General features: G+C 50.6%; 1 protein-coding gene, 3 long non-coding RNA genes and 1 pseudogene across 5 annotated transcripts; 2 read left to right on the top strand and 3 right to left on the bottom strand.

Moving 5' to 3' along the window:
* Positions 1-1931: 1931 nt before the first annotated feature.
* LOC106999062 (uncharacterized) lies at positions 1932-12722 on the bottom strand. Its single transcript, XR_013395044.1, has 2 exons — positions 12634-12722; positions 1932-2226 (listed from the first exon to the last, which is right to left on the bottom strand). It is a non-coding gene; the product is annotated as an uncharacterized LOC106999062 (long non-coding RNA).
* Positions 2322-2878, top strand: LOC707369 (small ribosomal subunit protein uS13 pseudogene; annotated as a pseudogene). The gene has a single exon (XR_012637.5). The product of XR_012637.5 is annotated as a small ribosomal subunit protein uS13 pseudogene (transcript).
* LOC144329614 (uncharacterized) lies at positions 3099-12336 on the bottom strand. Its single transcript, XR_013395043.1, has 2 exons — positions 10742-12336; positions 3099-4543 (listed from the first exon to the last, which is right to left on the bottom strand). It is a non-coding gene; the product is annotated as an uncharacterized LOC144329614 (long non-coding RNA).
* Positions 10297-12828, top strand: CBY3 (chibby family member 3). Its single transcript, NM_001194744.3, is given in 2 exon segments — positions 10297-10392; positions 12146-12828. Coding segments are annotated over 2 exon segments (729 nt in total). The 5' UTR covers positions 10297-10346.
* Positions 12829-16897: 4069 nt separating this feature from the next.
* Positions 16898-18362, bottom strand: LOC144329615 (uncharacterized). Its single transcript, XR_013395045.1, has 2 exons — positions 17022-18362; positions 16898-16973 (listed from the first exon to the last, which is right to left on the bottom strand). It is a non-coding gene; the product is annotated as an uncharacterized LOC144329615 (long non-coding RNA).
* Between the last annotated feature and the right edge of the window lie 3895 nt (positions 18363-22257).

Here is a 22257-nt window from a genome sequence, read left to right as displayed (position 1 = left end):
CGCCTCAGCCTCCTAAAGTGCTGGGATTACAGGCATGAGCCACCATGCCTGGCCAACTTCTTTTTTAAAACTATATTAGCACAGAGAACACCATGTTGTTTCAGGGAAGGGCAAATGTCACTAACAGAGTATCGCAGAAGCCAGACTGAAATTTCCATGGGGAAAAACAAGATTTAGCTTCCTTGGTTTGGGGAATATTAACATTCCTCTTGGTTGCCAGAAGGGACCCACTGACGTTCACACCCAGTGTGATTCACAGCCAGTGTGGTACAAATGCTTGTGATGTGGAAAAATCTGAAAAATTTTCAGATGCTCTTCTCCTTTCCTTTCTGCCATCAGAATAAACCTTATGTCCTTCAATTCAGACCTGCTGGGACCCGGTGGCACACCCTTCCCTTCCTCACAGGCTTCAAACCTTGTCTCTTCAGTGACATGGAGATGGGGATCCTCAAAGGAACCAGGAGCCACTTTTAAAATTGTGAATCTTTAAATTCTGAAGGCTCATTAAATGTCCTCAAAATCAAGGTCTTCTTGTGAAAGGAGTTAGCATCCATGTTAACTGGGAATTATCCATCATCTCTCCTAACTTTTCCTGTTCAAATAATCAAATAAGGACTTCCAGGAGTAGGCAAGAACTTTAAAAAGAAAAAGAAAAAAAGAGGCCGGGTGGGGTGGCTCACGCCTGTAATCCCAACACTTTGGGAGGCTGAGGCAGGTGGATCAGCTGAAGTCAGAAGTTCGAGACCAGCCTAGCCAACATGGTGAAACCCCGTCTCTACTAAAAATACCAAAAAATTAGACAAGCATCGTGGCGGGCACCTATAATCCCAGCTACTCAGGCAACTGAGGCAGGGGAATTGCTTGAACTCGGAAGGCAGAGGTTGCAGTGAGCCGAGATCGCGCCATTGCACTCCCACCTGGACAACGAGAGCAAAACTCTGTCTTAAAAAAAAAAAAAATGAAAGACTTCCTTGGGTTTTGTAGTATTCTCTTTTTGGTAGGCCATGAAATAAGGGAAGCTGTATGCCATTCCTGGTGGCCATCTATGATCTGTCTGAAGTATGTTTTTGTTGTTTTTTGTTGTTGTTCTTGTTGTTTTTGAGACAGAGTCTCGCTCTGTTGCCCACACTGGAGTGCTGTGGCATGATCTCTGCTCACTGCAACCTCCGCCTCCTGGGTATAAACGATTCTCCTGCCTCAGCTTCCCAATTAGCTGGGATTACAGGCGCACGCCACCATGCCCAGCTAATATTTTATTTTTAGTTTTAGTAGGGATGGGGTTTCACCATGTTGGCTGGGCTGGTCTCAAACTCCTGACCTCAAGTGATCCACCCACCTCGGCCTCCCAAAGTGCTGAGATTACAGGCATGAGCCACCATGCCTGGCCAAATATCATGATTGCTAATGAAAAGTGACCTTAGGCGGCCGGGTGCCGCCTAATAGATAATAGATAGATAAAGACAGTATTCTTTTTTTTTTTTTTCTTCTCAGGATGGAATCTTGCTCTGTTGCCAGGCTGGAGTGTAGTGGCACGATCTCGGCTCACTGCAACCTCCACCTCCTGGGTTCAAGCAGTTCTCCTCCCTCAGCCTCCCAAGTAGCTGGGACCACAGGTGTGTGCCACCACACCCAGCTAATTTTTTCTATTTTTAGTAGAGACAGGGTTTCACCATGTTGGCCAGGCTCATCTCGAACTCCTGGCCTCAAGTGATCTGCCTGCCTCAGCCTCCCAAATTGCTGGGATTACAGGCATGAGCCACTGCACATGGCCGAAAATTGACTTTAATAACATAGATACAATGTGGAGAGATAAAGAATATGAATCACTGGCTTGGCTAAAATATTCCTGGGCTCTGATTCCGTGTCTTATCGGACAACCTTCGGGGGGTTGATTTGAGCTCTTGAGTGTCCTCATGACAAGAAGAGAAAGCTTTAAACAGTGAGCATGAGGGTTTATTTGTGAACACTGACAATCAAATTCTAAAACTTATATGGAAATACAAAGGATCTAGAAAGCCAAGGCAATCTTAAAGAATAGTATCGGAAGGTTTACACTACCAGGTATCAACAGTATTGGTGCCACGAGAAACAGACCAAGCAAATGAACACAGAGCACAGAACCAAAGCCACGTCCTCAGTCACATGATGAACACCACGGACGTCACTGCAGTTACTGTGGGAAAGGCCAGTCTTCTCTGTGAATGGTGCTGAGTCAATTTGGCATTTCTGTCAAAAAAAAAAAAAAAATCATAAACAAAAATTAACTTAAAATGGAGCAGAGACCTAAATGTAAAGCTAAAACTATGAAACTTCTAGAATAGCTCTTCCACAGGAGGCCTACACGCCGCCGCTTGTGCTGCCGCCATGTCTCTAGTGATCCCTGAAAAGTTCCAGCATATTTTGCGAGTACTCAACACCAACATCGATGGGCGGCGGAAAACAGCCTTTGCCATCACTGCCATTAAGGGTGTGGGTCGAAGATATGCCCATGTGGTGTTGAGGAAAGCAGATGTTGACCTCACCAAGAGGGCGGGAGAACTCACTGAGGATGAGGTGGAACGTGTGATCACCATTATGCAGAATCCACGCCAGTACAAGATCCCAGACTGGTTCTTGAACAGACAGAAGGATGTAAAGGATGGAAAATACAGCCAGGTCCTAGCCAATGGTCTGGACAAGCAGCTCCGTGAAGACCTGGAGCGACTGAAGAAGATTCGGGCCCACAGAGGGCTGCGCCACTTCTGGGGCCTTCGTGTCCGAGGCCAGCACACCAAGACCACTGGCCGCCGTGGCCGCACCGTGGGTGTGTCCAAGAAGAAATAAGTCTGTAGGCCTTGTCTGTTAATAGTTTATATATTAAAAAAAAAAAAAAAAGAAACTTCTAGAATAAAAAGGAGAAAATCTTAGTAACTTTATATTTGGCAGAGTTCATAAATATGACACAAAAAAACGTGAAAAAGAAAAACTTGACAAATTGGACATCGTCAAAACTAAAAACTTTTGCCCTAAGAGGCAAGCCACAGACTGGGAAGAAATATTTGCAAAACATATCCAACAAAGGATTTTATCTAGAATGTAAAAATTGCAGGCTGGGGTTGGGCGTGGTGGCTCATGCCTGTAATCCCAGCAATTTGCGAGGCTGAGACAGGATCACCTAAGGTCGGGAGTTCAAGACCAGCCTGACCAACATGGAGAAACGCTGTCTCTACTAAAAATAAAAAAATTAGCCGGCCTGTAATCCCAGCAACTTAGGAGGCTGAGGCAGGAGAATCCCTTGAACCCAGGGGGCAGAGGTTGTGGTGAGCCGAGATTGTACCATTGCACTCCAGCCTGGGCAACAAGAGCAAAATTCCATCTCCATAAAAAGGCACGGTGGCTCACACCTGTAATCCCAGCACTTTGGGAGGCCAAGGCGAGCAGATCACGAGGTCAGGAGATGGAGACCATCCTGGCTAACACGGTGAAACCCAGTCTCTACTAAAAATACAAAAAATTAGCCAGGCGTGGTGGTGGGCGACTGTAGTCCCAGCTACTCGGGAGGCTGAGGCAGGAGAATGGCATGAACCTGGGAGGTGGGGCTTACAGTGAGCCGAGATAGCACCACTCCACTGCACTCCAGCCTGGGCTACAGAGGGAGACTCCATCTCAAAAACAAAAACAAAAACACAAACTGCAGGCTGGGTGCGGTGGCTCGTGCCTGTATAGCCAGACCTTTGGGAGGCCAAGGCAGATGGATTACCTGATGTCAGGAGTTCAAGACCAGCCTGAAGAATATGGCAAAACCCTGTCTCTACTAAAGATACAAAATTAGCTGGGCATGGTGGCGCATGCCTGTAATCCCAGCTACTCAGGAGGCTGAGGCAGGAGAACTGCTTGAATCCCAGAGCCGGAAGTTGCAGTGAGCCACGCATCGCACTCCAACCTGGGCAACAAGAGCGAAACTGTCTCAAACAGAAAAACAAACAAACAAAAACTGCAATTTGAGCAGGCATGGTGGCTCATGCCTATAATCCCAGCACTTTGGGAGGCTGAGGCAGGCACATCGCTTGAGCCCAGGAGTTCCAGCCCAGGAGTTGTGCAACATGGCAAAAGCCCACCTCCACTAAAAAATACAAAAGTTAGCAGGCTGTGGTGGTGCCTGCCTGCAGTCCCAGCTACTTGGGAGGCACGGTGGGAGGATCACCAGAGCCTGGGCAGGTCAGGGCTGTGGTAAGCCATGATCACACCACTGGACTCCAGCCAAGTGACAGTGAGACCCTGTCTCAAAACAACAACAACAAGAAAAACTGCAATCATGCCTGTATACCCAGACCTTTGGGAGGCCAAGGCGGACGGATTACCTGAGGTCAGGAGTTCAAGACCAGCCTGACCAATGTGGCAAAACACTGTCCCTACTAAAAATACAAAATTAGCTGGGCATGGTGGCAGGCGCCTGTAGTCCCAGCTATTCAGGAGGCTGAGGCAAGAGAATTGCTTGAATCCCAGAGCCGGAAGTTGCAGTAAGCTGCTGGAAGTTGCAGTGAGCCGCGTATTGCACTCCAACCTGGGCAACAGGAGCATTAAGACAAGAGTGTTAAGACAAACAATCCAATTTTTAAAATAGGCAGAAAGACTTGAACCACTGAAAAAAAAAAAAAAAAAAACAGATGGCTGGGCTTGGTGACTCACACCTGTAATCCCAGCACATTGGGAGGCCATGGCAGGCAGATCACATGAGGTCAGGAGTTCAAGACCAGCCTGGCCAACATGGTGAAACCTCATCTCTACTAAAAATACAGAAATTAGCTGGGTGTGGTGGCATGTGCCTGTAATCCCAGCTACTTGGGAGGCTGAGGCAGGAGAATCACTTGAACCCAGGAGGCGGAGGTTGCAGTGAGCCAAGATCGTGCCACTGTACTCCAGCCTGGTGACAGAGCGAGACTCCGTCTCAAAAAAAAAAAAAAAAAAAAAAGACTTGAACAACCACTTCATTAAAATAGATAACAAATACCCACATGGAAAGATGCTTAATAGCATTAGCTGTTAGAGAAATGCAAATTAAAACCTCAATTTATTAAGGATGAGACCGGGCGCAATGACTCACATCTGTAATCCCAGCATTCTGGGAGGTCAAGGCAGACAGATCACCTGAGGTCAGGAGTTTGAGACCAGCCTGGCAAACATGGTGAAAACCCATCTCTACTAAAAGTACAAAAATTGGGCCGGGCACAGTGGCTCACGCCTATAATCCCAACACTTTGAGAGGCCAGGGCAGGTGGATCACCTGAGGTCTGGAGTTTGAGACCAGCCTTGCCAACATGGTGAAACCCCATCTCTACTAAAATTATAAAAATTAGCCAGGCGTGGTGGCAGGTGCCTGTAATTCCAGCTACTTGGGAGGCTGAGGCAGGAGAATCTCTTGAACCCAGCAGGCAGAGGTTTCAGTGAGCCAAGATCATGCCATTGCACTCCAGCCTGGGCAACGAGAGCGAAACTCCATCTCAAAAAAAAAAAAAAAAAAAGGCTGGGCACAGTGGCTCACGCCTGTAATCCCAGCACGAGGTGGGTGATCACCTGAGGTCAGGAGTTCAAGACCAGCCTGACCAATGTGGAGAAACCCCATCTCTACTAAAAATACAAAATTAGCCAGGCATGGTGGCACATGCCTGTAATCCCACCTACACGGGAGGCTGAGGTGGAGGTTGTGGTGAGCCAAGATTGCACCATTGCACTTCAGCCTGGGCAACAAGAGTGAAACTCCATCTCAAAAAAAAAAAAAAAAAAAAAAAAAATTAGCCAGGCATGGTGGCATGTGCCTGTAATCCCACATACTCAGGAGGCTGAGGCAGAAGAATCGCTTGAACCTGGGAAGCAGAGGTTGCGGTGACCCAAGGCTGCGCCACTGCACTCCAGCCTGAGTGACAGGACGAGACTCTGCCTCCAAAAATTAAATAAGTAAACAAACAGATTTATTAAGGCTGGGTGCAGTGGCTCAAGCCTATAATCCCAGCACTTAAGGAGGCAGAGGTGGATGGATCACTTGAGGTCAGCAGTTCAAGACTGGCCTGACCAACATGGTGAAACCCCGTCTCTAGTTAAAAAAAAAAAAAAAAATTAACCAGGTGTGGTGGCACACGCCTGTAATCCCACTTACTTGGGAGGCTGAGGCAAGAGAATCGCTTGAACCCAGGAGGTGCAGGCTGCAGTGAGTTGAGATCACACCACTGCACTCCAGCCTCGGCAACAAAAGCGAAACTCCATCTCAAAAAATAAATAGATAGACAAATAAATAAAATTAATTAATTAAGGATGAGCTTGTTAAAAATTTAAAACAACAACAAAACAGCAAAAACCCCACAATTTAGATACGCTATCACTATGGCTAAAATTAAAAAGGCTTGGCCGGGCAGGGTGGCTCAAGCCTGTAATCCCAGCACTTTGGGAGGCCGAGGCAGGTGGATCACGAGGTCAGGAGATCGAGCCCATCCTGGCTAACATGGTGAAACCCCGTCTCTACTAAAAATACAAAAAAAATTAGCCAGGTGTGGTGGCAGGCACCTGTAGTCCCACCTACTTAGGAGGCTGAGGCAGGAGAATGGTGTGAACCCAGGAGGTGGAGCTTGCAGTAAGCAGAGATCGCGCCACTGCACTGCAGCCTGGGCGACAGAGCGAGACTCCATCTCAAAAAAAAGGGCTTACTAGCTGGGTCCCGTGGCTCCTGCCTGTAATCCTAGCACTTTGGGAGGCCCAGAGGCACAGGTGGAAGGATCCCTTGAGCCCAGGAGTTTGAGACCAGCCTAGGCACCATGGTGAGACCCTGTCTCACAAAACACCATTACCACCTTTAATTAAGCAAATTTTTTAAAAATGAAGGTTTACCAAACTAAGTGTCGGCCAGGCTACACAGAAACAGAAACTTTCACTCACTGTTAGTGGCTTAATAAAAAGGTAGCCGGGCGCGGTGGCTCAAGCCTGTAATCCCAGCACTTTGGGAGGCCGAGACGGGCGGATCATGAGGTCAGGAGATCGAGACCATCCTGGCTAATACGGTGAAACCCCGTCTCTACTAAAAAATACAAAAAACTAGCTGGGCGAAGTGGCGGGTGCCTGTAGTCCCAGCTACTCGGGAGGCTGAGGCAGGAGAATGGTGTGAACCCGAGAGGAGGAGCTTGCAGTGAGCTGAGATCCGGCCACTGCACTCCAGCCTGGGTGACAGAGCGAGACTCCGTCTCAAAAAAAAATAATAAAAATAAAAATAAAAATAAAAAGGTAAACATGCACCTGCCATATGACCCAGCCATTCCATTCCTGGGGATTTACTTAAGAGAAATGAAAGCATATATCCACATAAAGATGAACAAAAATGTTCAGTTTTATTTGCAGTAGCCCCCAAACTGGAAACAACCCAAATGTGCATCAACAGCTGAATGGAAAAACAAATTGTGTGGTGTTTCCATACAATGAAATACTACTCAGCAATAAAAAGTAATGCATTGTTAATAAATGCAACAACATGGATAAATCTTAAAATAATTATGTGGTGAGAAGCCAATGCCAAAAAAATCTATACTGAGGCCAGGCACGGTGACTCATGCCTGTAATTCCAGCAGTTTGGGCAGCCGAGGCGGGCGGATCACTGAAGGCCAGGAGTTTGAGACCAGCCTGGTGAACATGGTGAAACCCCATCTCTACTAAAAATATAAAAGTTAGCTGGGTGTGGTGGTGTGCGCCTGTAATCCCAGCTACTTGGAAGGCTGAGACAGGAGAATCACTTGAACCTGGGTGGCAGAGGTTGCAGTGAGCTGAGATCGCACTACTGCACTCCAGCCTGGGCAACAAAGTGAGACTCCTCTCAAAAAAAAGAAAAAAAGGTAATGGATACCACCAGATGGATACATTCATTATCTTTTTTTGGGAATGATTTCACGTAACAAATTATTGAAATACTTCACATTATACGTTATAAATATATGTAGTTGGCCCGGTGTGGTGGCTCACGCCTATAATCCTGGCCCTTTGGGAGGCTGAGGTGGGCGGATCACAAGGTCAGGAGATTGAGACCATCCTGGCCAATACCATGAAACCATGTCTCTACTAAAAAAAAAAAAAAAATACAAAAAATTAGCCGGGCATAGTGGCAGGCGCCTGTAGTCCCAGCTACTTGGGAGGCTGAAGCAGGAGAATGGCGAACCCGGGAGGCGGAGCTTGCAGTGAGCTGAGATCGCACCACTGCACTCCAGCCTGGGCGACAGAGCAAGACTCCACCTCAAAAAATAAAAATAAAAATAAAAAAATGTAGTTGATTATGTCAGTTATACCTCAATAAAATGATTACAGAAGTTTCCTAGGAGGTGGCACTACCAGCGGGCTCTGCCCCAGCTTGTGAGCTCCTGAGATTCTGGGTCTGTCCCTTGTAGTCAGGTGGGTGGGCTTAGCAGTTAGGACTGACTTCATTTCCTTCCACTGTCCGCACACATGGCACTTGTCCTTCAAACATGCCCAGCCACTTCCTTCCTCTACCCCCAGGTCTTCAAGGGATTAGAGTCTCCTTATTGTTCAGGTTTTAGCACGAATGTCAAGGGCCTGCACTGAGCACCACATCTAAATTAGTTCCTACTCCTCACCCTGTCCCAAAATCACTTTCTGTATTTCCCTGGTTTGTTTTCTTCACTGTACGTATCAGAATTAGACATTCTTTTTATTTATTCTTTGATTTTTTTTGAGACGGAGTCTCGCTCTGTTGCCCAGGCTGGAGTGCAGTGGTGTGATCTCGGCCAACTGCAACCACTGCCTCCTGGGTTCAAGTGATTCTCCTGCCTCAGCCTCCCAAGCAGTGGGGGTTACAGGCATGCACCACCACGCCTGGCTAGTTTTGTATTTTGAGAAGAGATGGGGTTTCTCCTTGTTGGTCAGGCTGGTCTCGAACTCCTGACCTCAGGTGATCCACCTGCCTCGGCCTCCCAAGGTGCTGGGATTACAGGTGTGAGCCACCGCACCTGGCCTGAATATTCTTATTGATTTAGTCATTCCTTTTTTTTTTTTTTTTTTTGAGATGGAGTTTCGCTCTTGTTGCCCAGGTTGGAGTGCAGTGGCACAATCTTCGCTCACTGTAACCTCTGCCTCCTGAGTTCAAGCAATTATCCTGCCTCAGCCTCCTGAGTAGCTGGGATTACAGGCACCTGCCACCACGCCTGGCTAATTTTTTTCTATTTTTAGTAAACATGGAGTTTCACCATGTTGGTCAGGCTGTTCTCGAGCTTCTGACTTCAGGTGATCCACCCACCTTCCCCTCCCAAAGTGCTGGGATTTACAGGCGTGAAACACCATGCCTGGCCCTCTTTTTTTTTTTTTTTTAACACAAGGTCTCTATCGCCCATGCTGGAGTGCAGTGGCACAATCACTGCTCACTGCAGCTTTCACCTCCTGGGCTCAGGTGATCCTCCCACCTCAGCCTCTTGAGTAGCTGGGACTACAGTCGCATGCCACCACACCCAGCTACTTTGTTTTTGTAGAGATGGGGTCTTGCCATGTTGGCTAGTCTACCCTTTCATTTTTATCATCTATTCTATTATCTTCCTCCCTCCTCAGTTGGCACCCTACTGAGAAGCCAGATCCCTGGGTGCATCCAAAGGTGCTGGTTGATGACTCTCAGCTGCCCCGGCCAATAACTGACTGACATGTAAAAGGAGGGTACAAAAGGCTGGCTCTCTTGCCTTAAGGAGGCCTAACTGTGGTGCCATTTGTGCTCCGAGTTCCCCATGAGAACAAGCAGAAGCTAGGCTCCATGTGAGACCACACTCTGGCTCAGCCTTAGCCTGTTTTCTCTGCCCTGTCTTGCTTCCCTCACCCCCTTCTCCTGAGAGCACTTCCCCAATAATTCACTTGAACAAGAATGCGCATCTTAGGCTCTGCCGGGGAACCTGACTCATGACACCCTCTGTTAGCTTCCTGAGAGACTATCTTGTTAGTTCCCCTAGAACAAATTCCTGTCTTGGACTCTGCTTATGACCACTCCCCTCATTCCCCTGCCAAGAATGACAGCTTAATGAGGGAATATCTTCTTCACTTCCCTAGAACTGTTCCTAGAACACAGTAGGTGCTCAATGATGCACTGAATGCATGCAGGGGAGAGCCCAGAGTCTATTTGACGGCTCAGTAGTCAGCACCCCTTCTTGTCCGGGGGTGGCATGGCCTGGAGGCATTGTGAGTCACAGCAGGTGGACAGGAGCTGAGTGGGTCAGAGATAGGACTAGCCCTGGGACAGCAGCTCCGCAACTCCACCACATCTTCCAGGTGAGGCACAACATACAGTGAGGATTAACGGGGAAGGATCCTCTGAGAAGATACAATCTCAAGGGTGGGCCTGGATGTGGGCTTCCAGAGACCATCTCCCTGAACCAGATCTTGGGGATGGTATGTACCATCCAGCCTCTGTCCACCTATATGTGAGGGATAAGTGTCTTATGAATTAACGAAGACATAACAGAGGGGGAACCCTGCTCCAGTTCTTTCTCTTCTCACTGTCCATGGGCAGAAGAGGAATTAGAAACAACACATAACTCCCTTTTTCACATAACAGAATCAGTACTTACTGGGCTGGGGGGTGGGTGGGTGCAGGGAGAAGTGAGCAAAATGGGACTTGTCTGTTTTCTGGACTTTGGACTCCCTGAGGGCATAGTTTGTTTGGAACAAATGTCATGTTTAGTGTGCACAATCCCTGTTACTTTGAGCCCTATGCATAGGTCTAGCCTATGGCACATACCCCAGGATGTCAGTGAACACACTGGACTGTGGTCTGTATACACATCTGTCTTCCAAGCTGGATTAGGAGCATCTTGAGGGCAGGTAGAGGCTGTTCCGGGTCCCCTTCCCAAGACAAGAGCCTGGCACAGAGCGGATGCTACTTCAAGTCCATCAAATGACTGAATGATGAGGGCAATAATGCTGTTGGCTATGCTAGACATCCTCCCAGATTGTTTTCAGAATCCAGATCTAACCCTGGCTTTGTAATCCTTCCGCAGTTCCCTCTTACCCACAAAAGGAAGTCTAAGCTTCTGAGCCTGCCTGTACAGCACCTTCACGTAGTGCACTGGTCCACCTTCCCAGGTTCCTCTTCTGCTCTTCCCAGCACCAATCCTATCCAAGCTCGTGTTCACATCTGAAATACGAAAGTCCTGCCCTGCCGGATACAGTGGCTCATGCCTGTAATCCCAGCACTTTGGGAGGCTGAGGCAGGCAGATCACCTGAGGTCAGGAGTTCGAGACCAGCCTGGCCAACATGGTGAAACCCCGTCTTCACTAAAAATACAAAAATTAGCTGGGGGTGATGGCAGGCGCCTGTAATCTCAGCTACTCAAGAGGCTGAGACAGGAGAATTGCTGAAACCCTGGAGGCGGAGGTTGCAGTGAGCCAAGATTGTGCCACTGCACTCCAGCTCGGGCAACAACAGCGAGACTCCGTCTCAAAAAAAAGAAAAAGGCCGGGCGCGGTGGCTCACGCCTGTAATCCCAGCACTTTGGGAGGCCGAGGCGGGCGGATCACAAGGTCAGGAGATCAAGACCACGGTGAAACCCCGTTTCTACTAAAAATACAAAAAATTAGCCGGGCGCGGTGGCAGGCGCCTGTAGTCCCAGCTACTCAGGAGGCTGAGGCAGGAGAATGGCGTGAACCCGGGAGGCGGAGCTTGCAGTGAGCCGAGATTGCGCCACTGCACTCCAGCCTGGGCGACAGAGCGAGACTCTGTCTCAAAAAAAAAAAAAAAAAAGAAAAGAAAAAGCCCTGCTCAGCTCTTCCCTCTGCCTAGCTCTCCATTTTCCATCCTCAACCCACCTGGCACAGTCCTACTCCTCCTTTAAATATCTACTTACTTGTCTTGCTATCATTCCCTACTCCTCACCCTTCCAGCTGCAACTCAGAGAACAGGGCCCTCCTCCCGTCCTCCATCTGCATATCTATCCCAGGGCCTGAACCCTCAGTGGTCTTTGGGGAAGGTGGTTTAGGTGAGACTGTTGCCTGTGCAGCGTGGAAGGAGGGGCTCCTCGGTGGCCAGCAGCCGGTTAGCCACAGCCGCAGCACTAGGTGCAGGGCTAAGACATGTCCACCGGCCTCGCGGTTTGAGAGGCGGCCTGTACCAAGCACGCTGCTCACCCGGACTCTTGTCTCCTAGCAGCGCCCCCTGGCTCGCCTTCATCATTCTGGACATCCGGGCTCCCGCGACAAGCGCGCAGCAAGAGTCGCCAGCGCTCCCGAGGCTCCCCTCCGAGCTCCTGCGTGCCCTACAAGGTCCACGCCCTGGCAACCTTCGAGTGCCTGGCTACAAGCCATGCCAGCCGCCTGTGGGAGCAGCTGCAGCAGTTCTGGGCCGATCACATCTCGCGGCCCTTCTCGCCACGGCGGCCGCCGCTGCGCCGCATGTCTTCCCTGTCCACCTTCTACCTGCTGGACCACAACACGCGCCAGGCAGAGCTGGGCCTCGCATACGGCGCGCCGCGCATGCGCCTCAGCAACCAGGCCTTCGTGTTCCGCGGCGGGCGGTGGACCACTGAGGGCCCGCTGGCGCGGCCGCGGTCGCCGCTGCTCTCGCGGACCGCCTCGAGCTGGAAGGCGCAGGTGCAGCAGACCAAGAGCCAGGTGTTGCTGGAGGAGAACAACTACCTGAAGCTGCAGCAGGAACTGCTCATGGACATGATGACTGAGGCCATGGCGCGCATGCACTTGCTGGAGAAGAAGCTCAACCCCGAGGTGACCCCGACGGCTGCGGCGCGCGCCTGGCAGAGGAAGATGCGCAAGCGCGCAGGCGCCAGCGGGGGCGTGCTCATGATCCAGCCGTGCGTTCTGGACTCGCAGTGACGAAATAAAGGCCGCGCTACGCATGCGCGCCTCGCGCCTCGCGTCTGCCACTGCCTCCGCGCTAGACTGGCCCCCGCGGATCCCTGGGCCGGGCTCTGCGCGTGGGTGGGGGAGGTCTGCGTGGCCTCCGGGACTGCCCCTCGGTGCTGGCTGTCGGCGGGGGACGCAAGCGTAAGCTGCCTGTTTTGGGAGGGTGCGATGGGGCCGTGGAGGAGGGTCTGCGCGTGGCTCTCCGGGAGTGCAGAGTGGAAGCAAGGCTTGCCGCCTACATAACCCAGCTAGGGCGGAGTGGCGAGTAATGGCCTTGTAGGCCATCCAGGTAATGGAGGGCGAAGTCCCGGAGACGGAGGAACCGCGGTGCTCGGGGAATGAAGGGTGCGGTGCGGAGCGAGCGGGGGGTCGGGGACTTTGCACTTAGTCCGTCCTCGGGGCCTCTAGGCTCAGGAGGTCTAGAAACTAGGAGTCCCAGGGTAAGTGTTACTTTACATTCCCAAGAGAAGCTTTCTGGAAACCATGGGCTGTGCAGCCCCCACTTGCCTGTGCGGCATTTTGGGGAGTGGCGTCTGTGTTACAGGCCCCCCGTTTTTTTTTAAACACGGGGTCTCGGTCTATCACCCAGGCTGGAGCGCAGTGGCACGATCATGGCTCACTGCAACCTCCAGCTTCCGGGCTCAAGCAGTCCTCCCAGCTTAGCCTCCTAAACGTGGGATTACAGGCGTGAGCCTCTGCGCCGGGCTCAAGCCTCCTTTCTTTTTCTTTTCTTTCTTTTACCTTTTCTTTGAGACGGACTTTGGCTCTTGTTGCCCAGGCTGGAGTGCAATGGCGCGATCTCGGCTCACCTCAACCTCCGCCTCCTGGGTTCAAGCGATTCTCTTACCTCAGCCTCCCAAGTAGCTGGATTACAGGCATGCGCCACCACGCCCGGCTAATTTTTTTGTTTGTTTTTGAGAGAGTCTCACTCTGCCACCCAGGCTGGAGTGCAGTGCTGCGATCTCGGCTCACTGCAAGCTCGCCTCGCGGGTACAAACGATTCTCCTGCCTCAGCCTCCTGAGTAGCTGGGACTACAGGCGCGCGCCACCACGCCCGGCTGATTTTTATATTTTCAGTAGAGATGGGGTTTCACGATATTGGCCAGGCTGGTCTCGAACTCCTAATCTCGTGATCTGCTCGCCTCTGCCTCCCAAAGTGCTGGGATTACAGGCGTGAGCCACCGCGCCCGTCCTCAGGCCTCCTTTTCTACCTCCATAGAATGCAGTCTGCCTGGCTCACAATCTTTTAAAAATTGCATTAGTTGCCAGTTTCAGAATTTGGAGATACCACACTAAAAATCCAGATTTCCTGGGGCCAGGCATGGTGGCTCATGCTTGTAATCCCAGCACTTTGAGAGGTCGAGGCGGGCTGATCACTTGAGGTCAGGAGTTCAAGGCCAGCCTGACCAACAAGGTGAAACCACGTCTGTTCTAAAAATACCAAAAATCGGCCGGGCGCGGTGTCGGGTGCCTGTAAGCCTAGCACTTTGGGAGGCTGAGGTGGGCTGATTGCCTGAGCTCAGGAGTTTGAGACCAACCTGGACAACATGGTGAAACCCCATCTCTACCAAAATACAAAAAAATTAGCCGGGTGTGGTGGCGCATGCCTGTAGTCTCAGCTACCCTGGAGGCTAAGGCGGGAGAATCACTTGAACCTGGGAGGTGGAGGTTACAGTGAGCCGAGATCATGCCACTGCACTCCAATCTGGGAGACAGAGTGAGACTCTTGTCTCAAAACAAAACAAAATTAGCTGGGCTTGGTGGCATGCGCCTACAGTCCCAGTTATTGCTGAGGCTGAGACAGGAGAATCGCATGAATCGGGGAGGCAGAGGATGCAGTGAGCCACCATCATGCCACTGCACTCGAAATCCAGACTCTGTCTCAAAAAAATAAAATTTAAAAATCCAGCCGGGCACGGTGGCTCACACCTGTAATCCCAGCACTTTGGGACGCCAAGGTGGGTGGGTCACCTGAGGTCAGGAGTTCGACACCAACCTGGCCAACATGGTGAAACACTATTTCTACTAAAAATACAAAAATTAGCCAGGCGTGATGGCAGACACCTGTAATCCCAGCTACTTGGGAGGCTGAAGCAGGAAACTCACTTGAACCGGAGAGGTGGAGGTTGCAGTGAGCCACTGCACTCCAGCCTGGATGACAAAGTGAGACTCTGTCTCAAAAAAAAACCAGGCAGATTAGGTTACCAAGGGATAGGAGGACAGAGTGTGTGTGTGTGTGTGTGTGTGTGTGTGAACACAAGGGGGCTTCCTTTTGGGGTGGTGAGAAATTAGCACTATAGTGGTGATAGTTTTGCAACATTGTAATAAAAGTCACTGAATGGTACACTTCAAAACGGTGAATTTTATCACAATAAAAGAAGTAAAAGGAGGAAGATGCTTTACATAAAAACATGAAGCAAAACTTATATGTAGCATGCCAAAAATAGCAAAACTCATAAAGGGATCCAAGAATGCCTAAAGTTTAGGGAATATTGCTTTGGCCAGAGTACTTGAAAACAAATACAGTCCTAGGGTGGAGAAAGGTATCTGCCCCACCAAACCTGCAGCAGGCAGGGAGCCTTACAGCCCAGTGCACGCCCTGTTTAGAAAGGGGCATCCACAGGCCAGGTGCGGCGGCTCATGCTTGTAATCCCAGCACTTTGGGAGGCTGAGGCGGGCGGATCACGAGGTCAGGAGATCGAGACCATCCTGGCTAACACGGTGAAACCCCGTCTCTACTAAAAAATACAAAAAATTAGCCTGGCATGGTGATGGGCGCCTGTAGTCCCAGCTACTCGGGAGGCTGAGGCAGGAGAATGACCTGAACCCGGGAGGCGGAGGTTGCAGTGAGCCGAGATTGCACTACTGCATTCCAGCCTGGGCAACAGAGCCAGACTCTGTCTCAAAAAAAAAAAAAAAAAAAAAGATGAAGGCTCAGGGAAGTGGGAATGTCAGAATGGATTTATTACATGAGACCAGAAAGTGTTGCATGGAGCTGCCCTTCACTAAAGCAATGCAGAATGTGGACGTGAGGGGGCACCGGTGTCAGAAAGCTGGTGTTGGCTGTGCTTTGTGGCTAGGAGATGCTGCCATGGAACTTGGCTCCTCAGTGTCTTGGGGATGACACAATTCTGGAATGGCATTTAACCGTTCTGGATGGCAACATTTAACCCTCAGAAGCCAAGAGGGCATTCTTATCATACTGTGCAGCAAGATTGGAATGGCAACTGTGGGAAGGGACGTGCTGCTCAGGGCTCTATGGCAGTGACAATAACAGGTCATTGATGGGCAGCCAACCAAAGAAAGGGAGGCAGACGGTGACTGACAGGAAAGTTTGGGAACAAGGACGAGGGTCATGCTGCAGAGATCTGACCGTCTTCCTCTGACGGTGCCACAGCCCTTTGGGAAAGACAGGAAAACCTCTCAATTAACTGAAATTCAGTTTGTACCACTACAGTGGAGTGGCAGGTTTGACCTACAGATTGAATTATACAAAGATATTTTAGGCCAGGTGCAGTGGGTCATGCCTGTAATCCCAACCCTTTGGGAGGTTAAGGCAGGAAGATTGCTTGAAGCAAGAAGTTCAAGACCAGCTTGGGCAGTATAATGAGACCCCCATCTCTAAAAGAAAATCAGATAAAAAGAAATTTGTTTTGTTTTGTTTTTGAGAGAGTCTCGCTCTGTCGCCCAGGCTGGAGTGCAGTGGTGCGATCTCAGCTCACTGCAACCTCTGCCTCCCAGATTCAAGTGATTCTCCTGCCTCAGCCTCCCAAGTAGCTGGGATTACAGGTGCCCGCCACCACGCCCGGCTAATTTTTTGTGTTTTTAGTAGCATTTCACTGTGTTGGCCAGGATGATCTCGATCTCCTGATCTCATGATCCACCCACCTCAGCCTCCCAAAGTGCTGCGATTACAGGCGTGAGCCACCGCATCCAGCCAAAAGAAATACATTTTAAAACCATTTGAGAATGTGGAGTGAGAGCTGTGCCAGCCACATGGACTAAGGAGGAGGCCAGGCAGTAGGAGATGCTAAGGAATGGCCTGCGGGGAAGTAAATGTGATGTGTGCGTCGGAAGCAGGCTCAGCGAGCCCAGGATGAGACCAGGACCTCAACCTGCAGCTAAGCACTCTGAAGCCCCTAATGCAGGTGGCAGGTGGCAACCTGCAGCTAAGCACTCTGAAGCCCCTAATACAATCTGGGACTGTAACAAGTGGCAGTAAAAACTGTCAGTGGCGGCTGGGGTGGCAGCTCAAGTCTGTAATCCCAGCACTTTGGGAGACGGAGGCGGACGGATCACTTGAGGTCAGGAGTTCAAGACCAGCCTGGGCAACTTGGTGAAGCCCCATCTCTACTAAAAATACAAAAACTAGCCGGGCGTGGTGGCACACACCTGTAGTCCCAGCAACTCTTTTAGGCTGAGGTAGGAGAATTGCTTGAACCCGGGAAGCGGAGGTTGCAGTAAGACGAGATTGGCCGGGCGTGGTGGCTCAAGCCTGTAATCCCAGCACTTTGGGAGGCCGAGACGGGCGGATCACGAGGTCAGGAGATCGAGACCATCCTGGCTAATATGGTGAAACCCCGTCTCTACTAAAAATACAAAAAACTAGCCGGGCAAGGTGGTGGGCGCCTGTAGTCCCAGCTACTCGGGAGGCTGAGGCAGGAGAATGGCGTAAACCCGGGAGGCGGAGCTTGCAGTGAGCTGAGATCCGGCCACTGCACTCCAGCCTGGGCGACAAAGCGAGACTCCGTCTCAAAAAAAAAAAAAAAAAAAAGACGAGATCACACCACTGCACCCCAGCCTGGGCAACAGAATGAGACTCGGTCTCAAAAAAAAAAAAAAAAAAAAAAAAATTGTCAGTGGCGATTGTGCAGGGATGGTTGTCCAGAATGGAATATTAGCCAGAAAAGCACAAGAAGCACACCTCTTAAGAGGAAAAACTGACATTGCAAAGCCCAGGACAGAAGTCCTTGAGGCTGGGTGCAGTGGCTCACGCCTGTAATCCCAGCACTTTGGGAGGCTGAGGCGGGCAGATCACCTGAGGTCAGGAGTTCAAGACCAGCGTGGCCAACATGATGAAACCCTGTCTCTACTAAAAATACAAATGTTAGCCAGGTGTTGTGGCGTCCACCTGTAGTCCCAGCTACTTGGGAGGCTGAGGCAGGAGAATCGCTTGAACCTGGGAGGTGGAGGTTTCAGTAAGCCAAGATTGCGCCACTGCACTCCAGCCTGGGCGACAGTGTGAGACTCCACCTCAAAAAACAACAACAACAACAAAGAAAAACAGCCTGAACAACATGGCCAGACTCCATCTTTACAAAAAAATTTTTTTTTAATTAGCCAGATATAGTGGCATGCACCTGTGGTCCCAGCTACTCTGGAGGCTGAGGCAGGAAAATCGCTTGAACCTGGGAGATTGAGGCTGCAGTGAGCTATGATCACACTACTGCACTCCAGCCTGGGCAAAAGAGCAGGACCCTGTCTCAAAAAAATAAAAAGTAAATATAAAAGGTGCTTGAGAGAGCGTGGGGAGGGTAAAAAGGATGAAAAACATATGCGACTGTGCCACAGCCATAGGTCCCATGGAGGACCCACGCATTGGCCTTGTGTTGGCCAGGATGGGGCTGTGCCCTCCTTTCCGTAGGGGTCCCAGGTTGTCTGATTACAGCTGGCAGGTGTTCTCCGGAAAACCACCTGCCTGGCCGGGCGCGGTGGCTCACGCCTGTAATCCCAGCACTTTGGGAGGCCGAGGCGGGCGGATCACAAGGTCAGGAGATCGAGACCACGGTGAAACCCCGTCTCTACTAAAAATTACAAAAAAATTAGCCGGGCGCGGTTGTGGGCGCCTGTAGTCCCAGCTACTCGGGAGGCTGAGGCAGGAGAATGGCGTGAACCCGGGAGGCGGAGCTTGCAGTGAGCCGAGATCGCGCCACTGCACTCCAGCCTGGGCTGGGCGACAGAGCAAGACTCCGTCTCAAAAAAAAAAAAAAAAACAAAAAACAAAAAAAAAACACCTGCCTGCCCCATGTCTGGCCAGGAGCACAGTGTTCACAACCACAGTCCCCACTTCTTTTTTTTTTTTTTTGAGATGGAGTCTCGCTCTGTCGCCCAGGCTGGAGTGCAGTGGCGCAATCTCGGCTCACTGCAAGCTCCGCCTCCCGGGTTCGTGCCATTCTCCTGCCTCAGCTTCCCGAGTACCTGGGACCACAGGCGCCTGCCACCACGCCCGGCTAATTTTTTATATTTTTAGTAGAAACGGGGTTTCACCGTGTTAGCTAGGATGGTCTCGATCTCCTGACCTCGTGATCCGCCCGCCTCGGCCTCCCAAAGTGCTGGGACTACAGGCGTGAGCCACCACGCCCCTCCCACAGTCCCCACTTCTCTATTTTTCCTGCCTGCATCTTGCTCAGCTCCGAATGGCTTCCCACTGTGCACTTTAATCTTGCTCCTGCCGGACGTGGTGGCACATAGCTGTGGTCCCAGCTACTTGGGAGCCTCAGGTGGGAGGATGGTTTGAGCCCAGGAGTTCGAGGCTGCAGTGAGTCATGATTGTGCCCCTGCACTCCAGCCTGGGCAACTGAGTGAGACCCCATCTCTAATTAAAAAAAAAAAAAAGACCTAGCAGTGTCCACACATCTAGCCAGTTCATCTTGTGACTTGTGACTGCACGGGTATTTCCCAGCAGGGGAGTGCCATGCTTTTCCTCTCTGCCTGGTGGATGGGGACAGTCAGGCTGGTCCCACTTTGGGGCCCTTCCATCACCCAGGTTCTGGTTCAAGGCATAGCGTAGCCCTATCTCCTGGAGTTCCAGCTGGAGCAGCCACTGCTTCGCTGGGCAGGAGGATGAGGGACATGAGAGGGTGGCCCCACATCAGGGCTGATGATGGAGGTTGCTCTGGCAGGTCTCTGCTCTGGCCTGGGGGACTTGTTTCTGCTCCTCAGCCCAGGTGGTGGCTAGATGGGCAGCATTACCACAGGTCTGGGGCCTGGATCTCAGCCCGTCAGAAGTATGAAAGTCACACAAGGAACTCCTTGACCCTGCCATGGCTGTTGCCACAGTAATGCTTCCCTGGTCCCATCTGCAGCTATGCAGAGAGATGGGGACATCAGTACCCTGCAGACAGAGGGGAAATGGCCTATGCAAACCCAGTACAAAGCATAAAACCTATGGTAATAATTAACCCTAGCCCAGCGCAGTGGGGCCCACCTGTAGTCCTCGTAGTCTTAGTCACTCCGAAGGCTGAGTTGGGAGGACCACTTGAGCCCAGCAGTTCGAGGCTGCAGTAAGCTATGCTATGAGCTACAAGCAAGACCCCATCTTAAAAACCCCCAAAAAACCTTGCTCCTGCCTCAGCCGTCAATTGCGACACTTGCGTGTTGGTCTCAACTCTCCTATGACACTCCTGACACATTCCCATCCTTAATGATGCCCCTGGCCTGGTCAGTCTGGAAGCACCCCTTCTCTGCACAGGACCTTGCTTGCTGCCTATGCTCACACATGTCAAAAAGAGAGTCCAGGCCAGGCACGGTGGCTCACACCTGTAACCCGAACACTTTGGGAGGCTGAGGTGGGCGGATCACTTGAGGTCAGGAGTTCAAGACCAGCCTGGCCAACGTGGTGAAAGCCCGTCTCTATTAAAAATACAAAAATTAGGCTGGGCACGGTGGCTCATGCCTGTAATCCCAGCTACTCGGGAGGCTGAGGCAGGAGAATGGCGTGAACCTGGGAGGCGGAGGTTGCAGTGAGCCGAGATTGCACCACTGCACTCCAGCCTGGGTGACAGTGAGACTCCATCTCAAAAAAAAAAAAAAAAAAAAAAATTAGCTGGGCATGTTGGTGTGCACTTGTAATCCCAGCTTCTTGGAAGGCTGAGGCAGAGAATCACTTAAACCCAGGAGGCAGAGGTTGCAGTGAGCCGAGACCACACCACCTGCACTCCAGCCTGTGCGACAGAGTGAGACTGTGTCTTCAAAAAAAAAGAAAAGAAGGTCTAGATAACTTAGAAGCCCGGTGAGTTCTTTCCCATGTGCATATGGGAAATAATGGCCACAGAAGCCTGGTGGCCACCGGAGTGGACTGTGCAGGGACCAAAGGCCCATGACAGCCTGCTGGGTCTCCAGGAACAGTGGAAAGAAGGAAGCCTATGGTTGCAGTGAGCCAAGATAGCACCACTGCACTCTCGTGACAGAGCGAGACTCCATCTCAAAAAAAACTAAAAAAGGAACTGGGTGATGAGTACATGAGGGTTTATAATACTGTTCTCACTAATTTTGTTTATGGTTGGATATTTTCCATAATAAAATTTTTTTCAGGCCGGGGGCAGTGGCTCACGCCTGTAATCCCAAAACCCTGGGAGGCCGAGGCAGGCAGATCACCTGAAGTCGGGAGTTTGAGACCAGCCTGACCAACATAGAGAAACCCTGTCTCTACTAAAACTACAAAATTAGTCAGGCATGGTGGCGCATACCTGTAATCCCAGCTACTTGGGAGGCTGAGGTAGAAGAATCACTTAAACCTGGGAGGTGGAGGTTGTGGTGAGCCGAGAACGTGCCATTGCACTCCAGCCTGGGCAACAAGAGCGAAACTCCATCTCAAAAAAAAAAAATTTTTTTTCATTGGCTGGGCGTGGTTGCTCATGCCTATAATCCAAGCACTTTGGGAGGCTGAGGCAGGCAGATCACCTGAGGTCAGAAGTTCAAGACTAGCCTGACCAACATGGTGAAACCCCATCTCTACTAAAAATACAAAAATTAACTGGGCATGGTGGTCTGTGCCTGTAGTCCCAGCTGCTCAGGAGGCTGAGGCAGGAGAATCACTTGAACCCGGGAGGCAGAGGTTGCAGTGAGCTGAGATTGTGCCATTGCACTCCAGTCTGGGTGACAGAGCAAGACTCTGTCTCAAAAAAGAAAGAAAGAAAGAAAGAAAATTACCCTCAGTTCCCTTAGAAAGATAGAAGCAATTTAATTCGAAGTCGGCAACCAGAAAGCCAAATGCAGAAAACTCTACAAATCATTAGCAAACCAAATTCAACAATGTATTGAAGTGGCAATTTGTCATAAGCAAGCTGAGTTTATCCTAGGAATACAATGGTGACTAAAGTTAGGAAAAAAATCTATAAATATAAATATATACATAAACAGATTAAAAGAGAAAAAGCAGGCAGGGCACAGAGGCTCACACCTGTAATCCCAGCATTTTGAGAGGCTGAGGTGGGCAGATCACTTGGGTCCAGGAGTTTGAGACCAGCCTGGGCAACATGGCAAAATCCCATCTCTACAAAAAAATACAAAAAATTAGCCTGGCATGGTGGCATGTGCCTGTAGTCCCATCTACCTGTAGCCCCATCTACCCGGGAGGTTGATGTGGAAGAATCAGTTGGGCACAGGAGGTCGAGGCTG

Source organism: Macaca mulatta, chromosome 6 (genome assembly GCF_049350105.2).
Source record: "Macaca mulatta isolate MMU2019108-1 chromosome 6, T2T-MMU8v2.0, whole genome shotgun sequence".
Classification (NCBI taxonomy): domain Eukaryota; kingdom Metazoa; phylum Chordata; class Mammalia; order Primates; family Cercopithecidae; genus Macaca; species Macaca mulatta.
The sequence above is the reverse complement of the archived record's forward strand: the minus strand, read 5'-3'. Positions and strand labels throughout refer to the sequence as shown.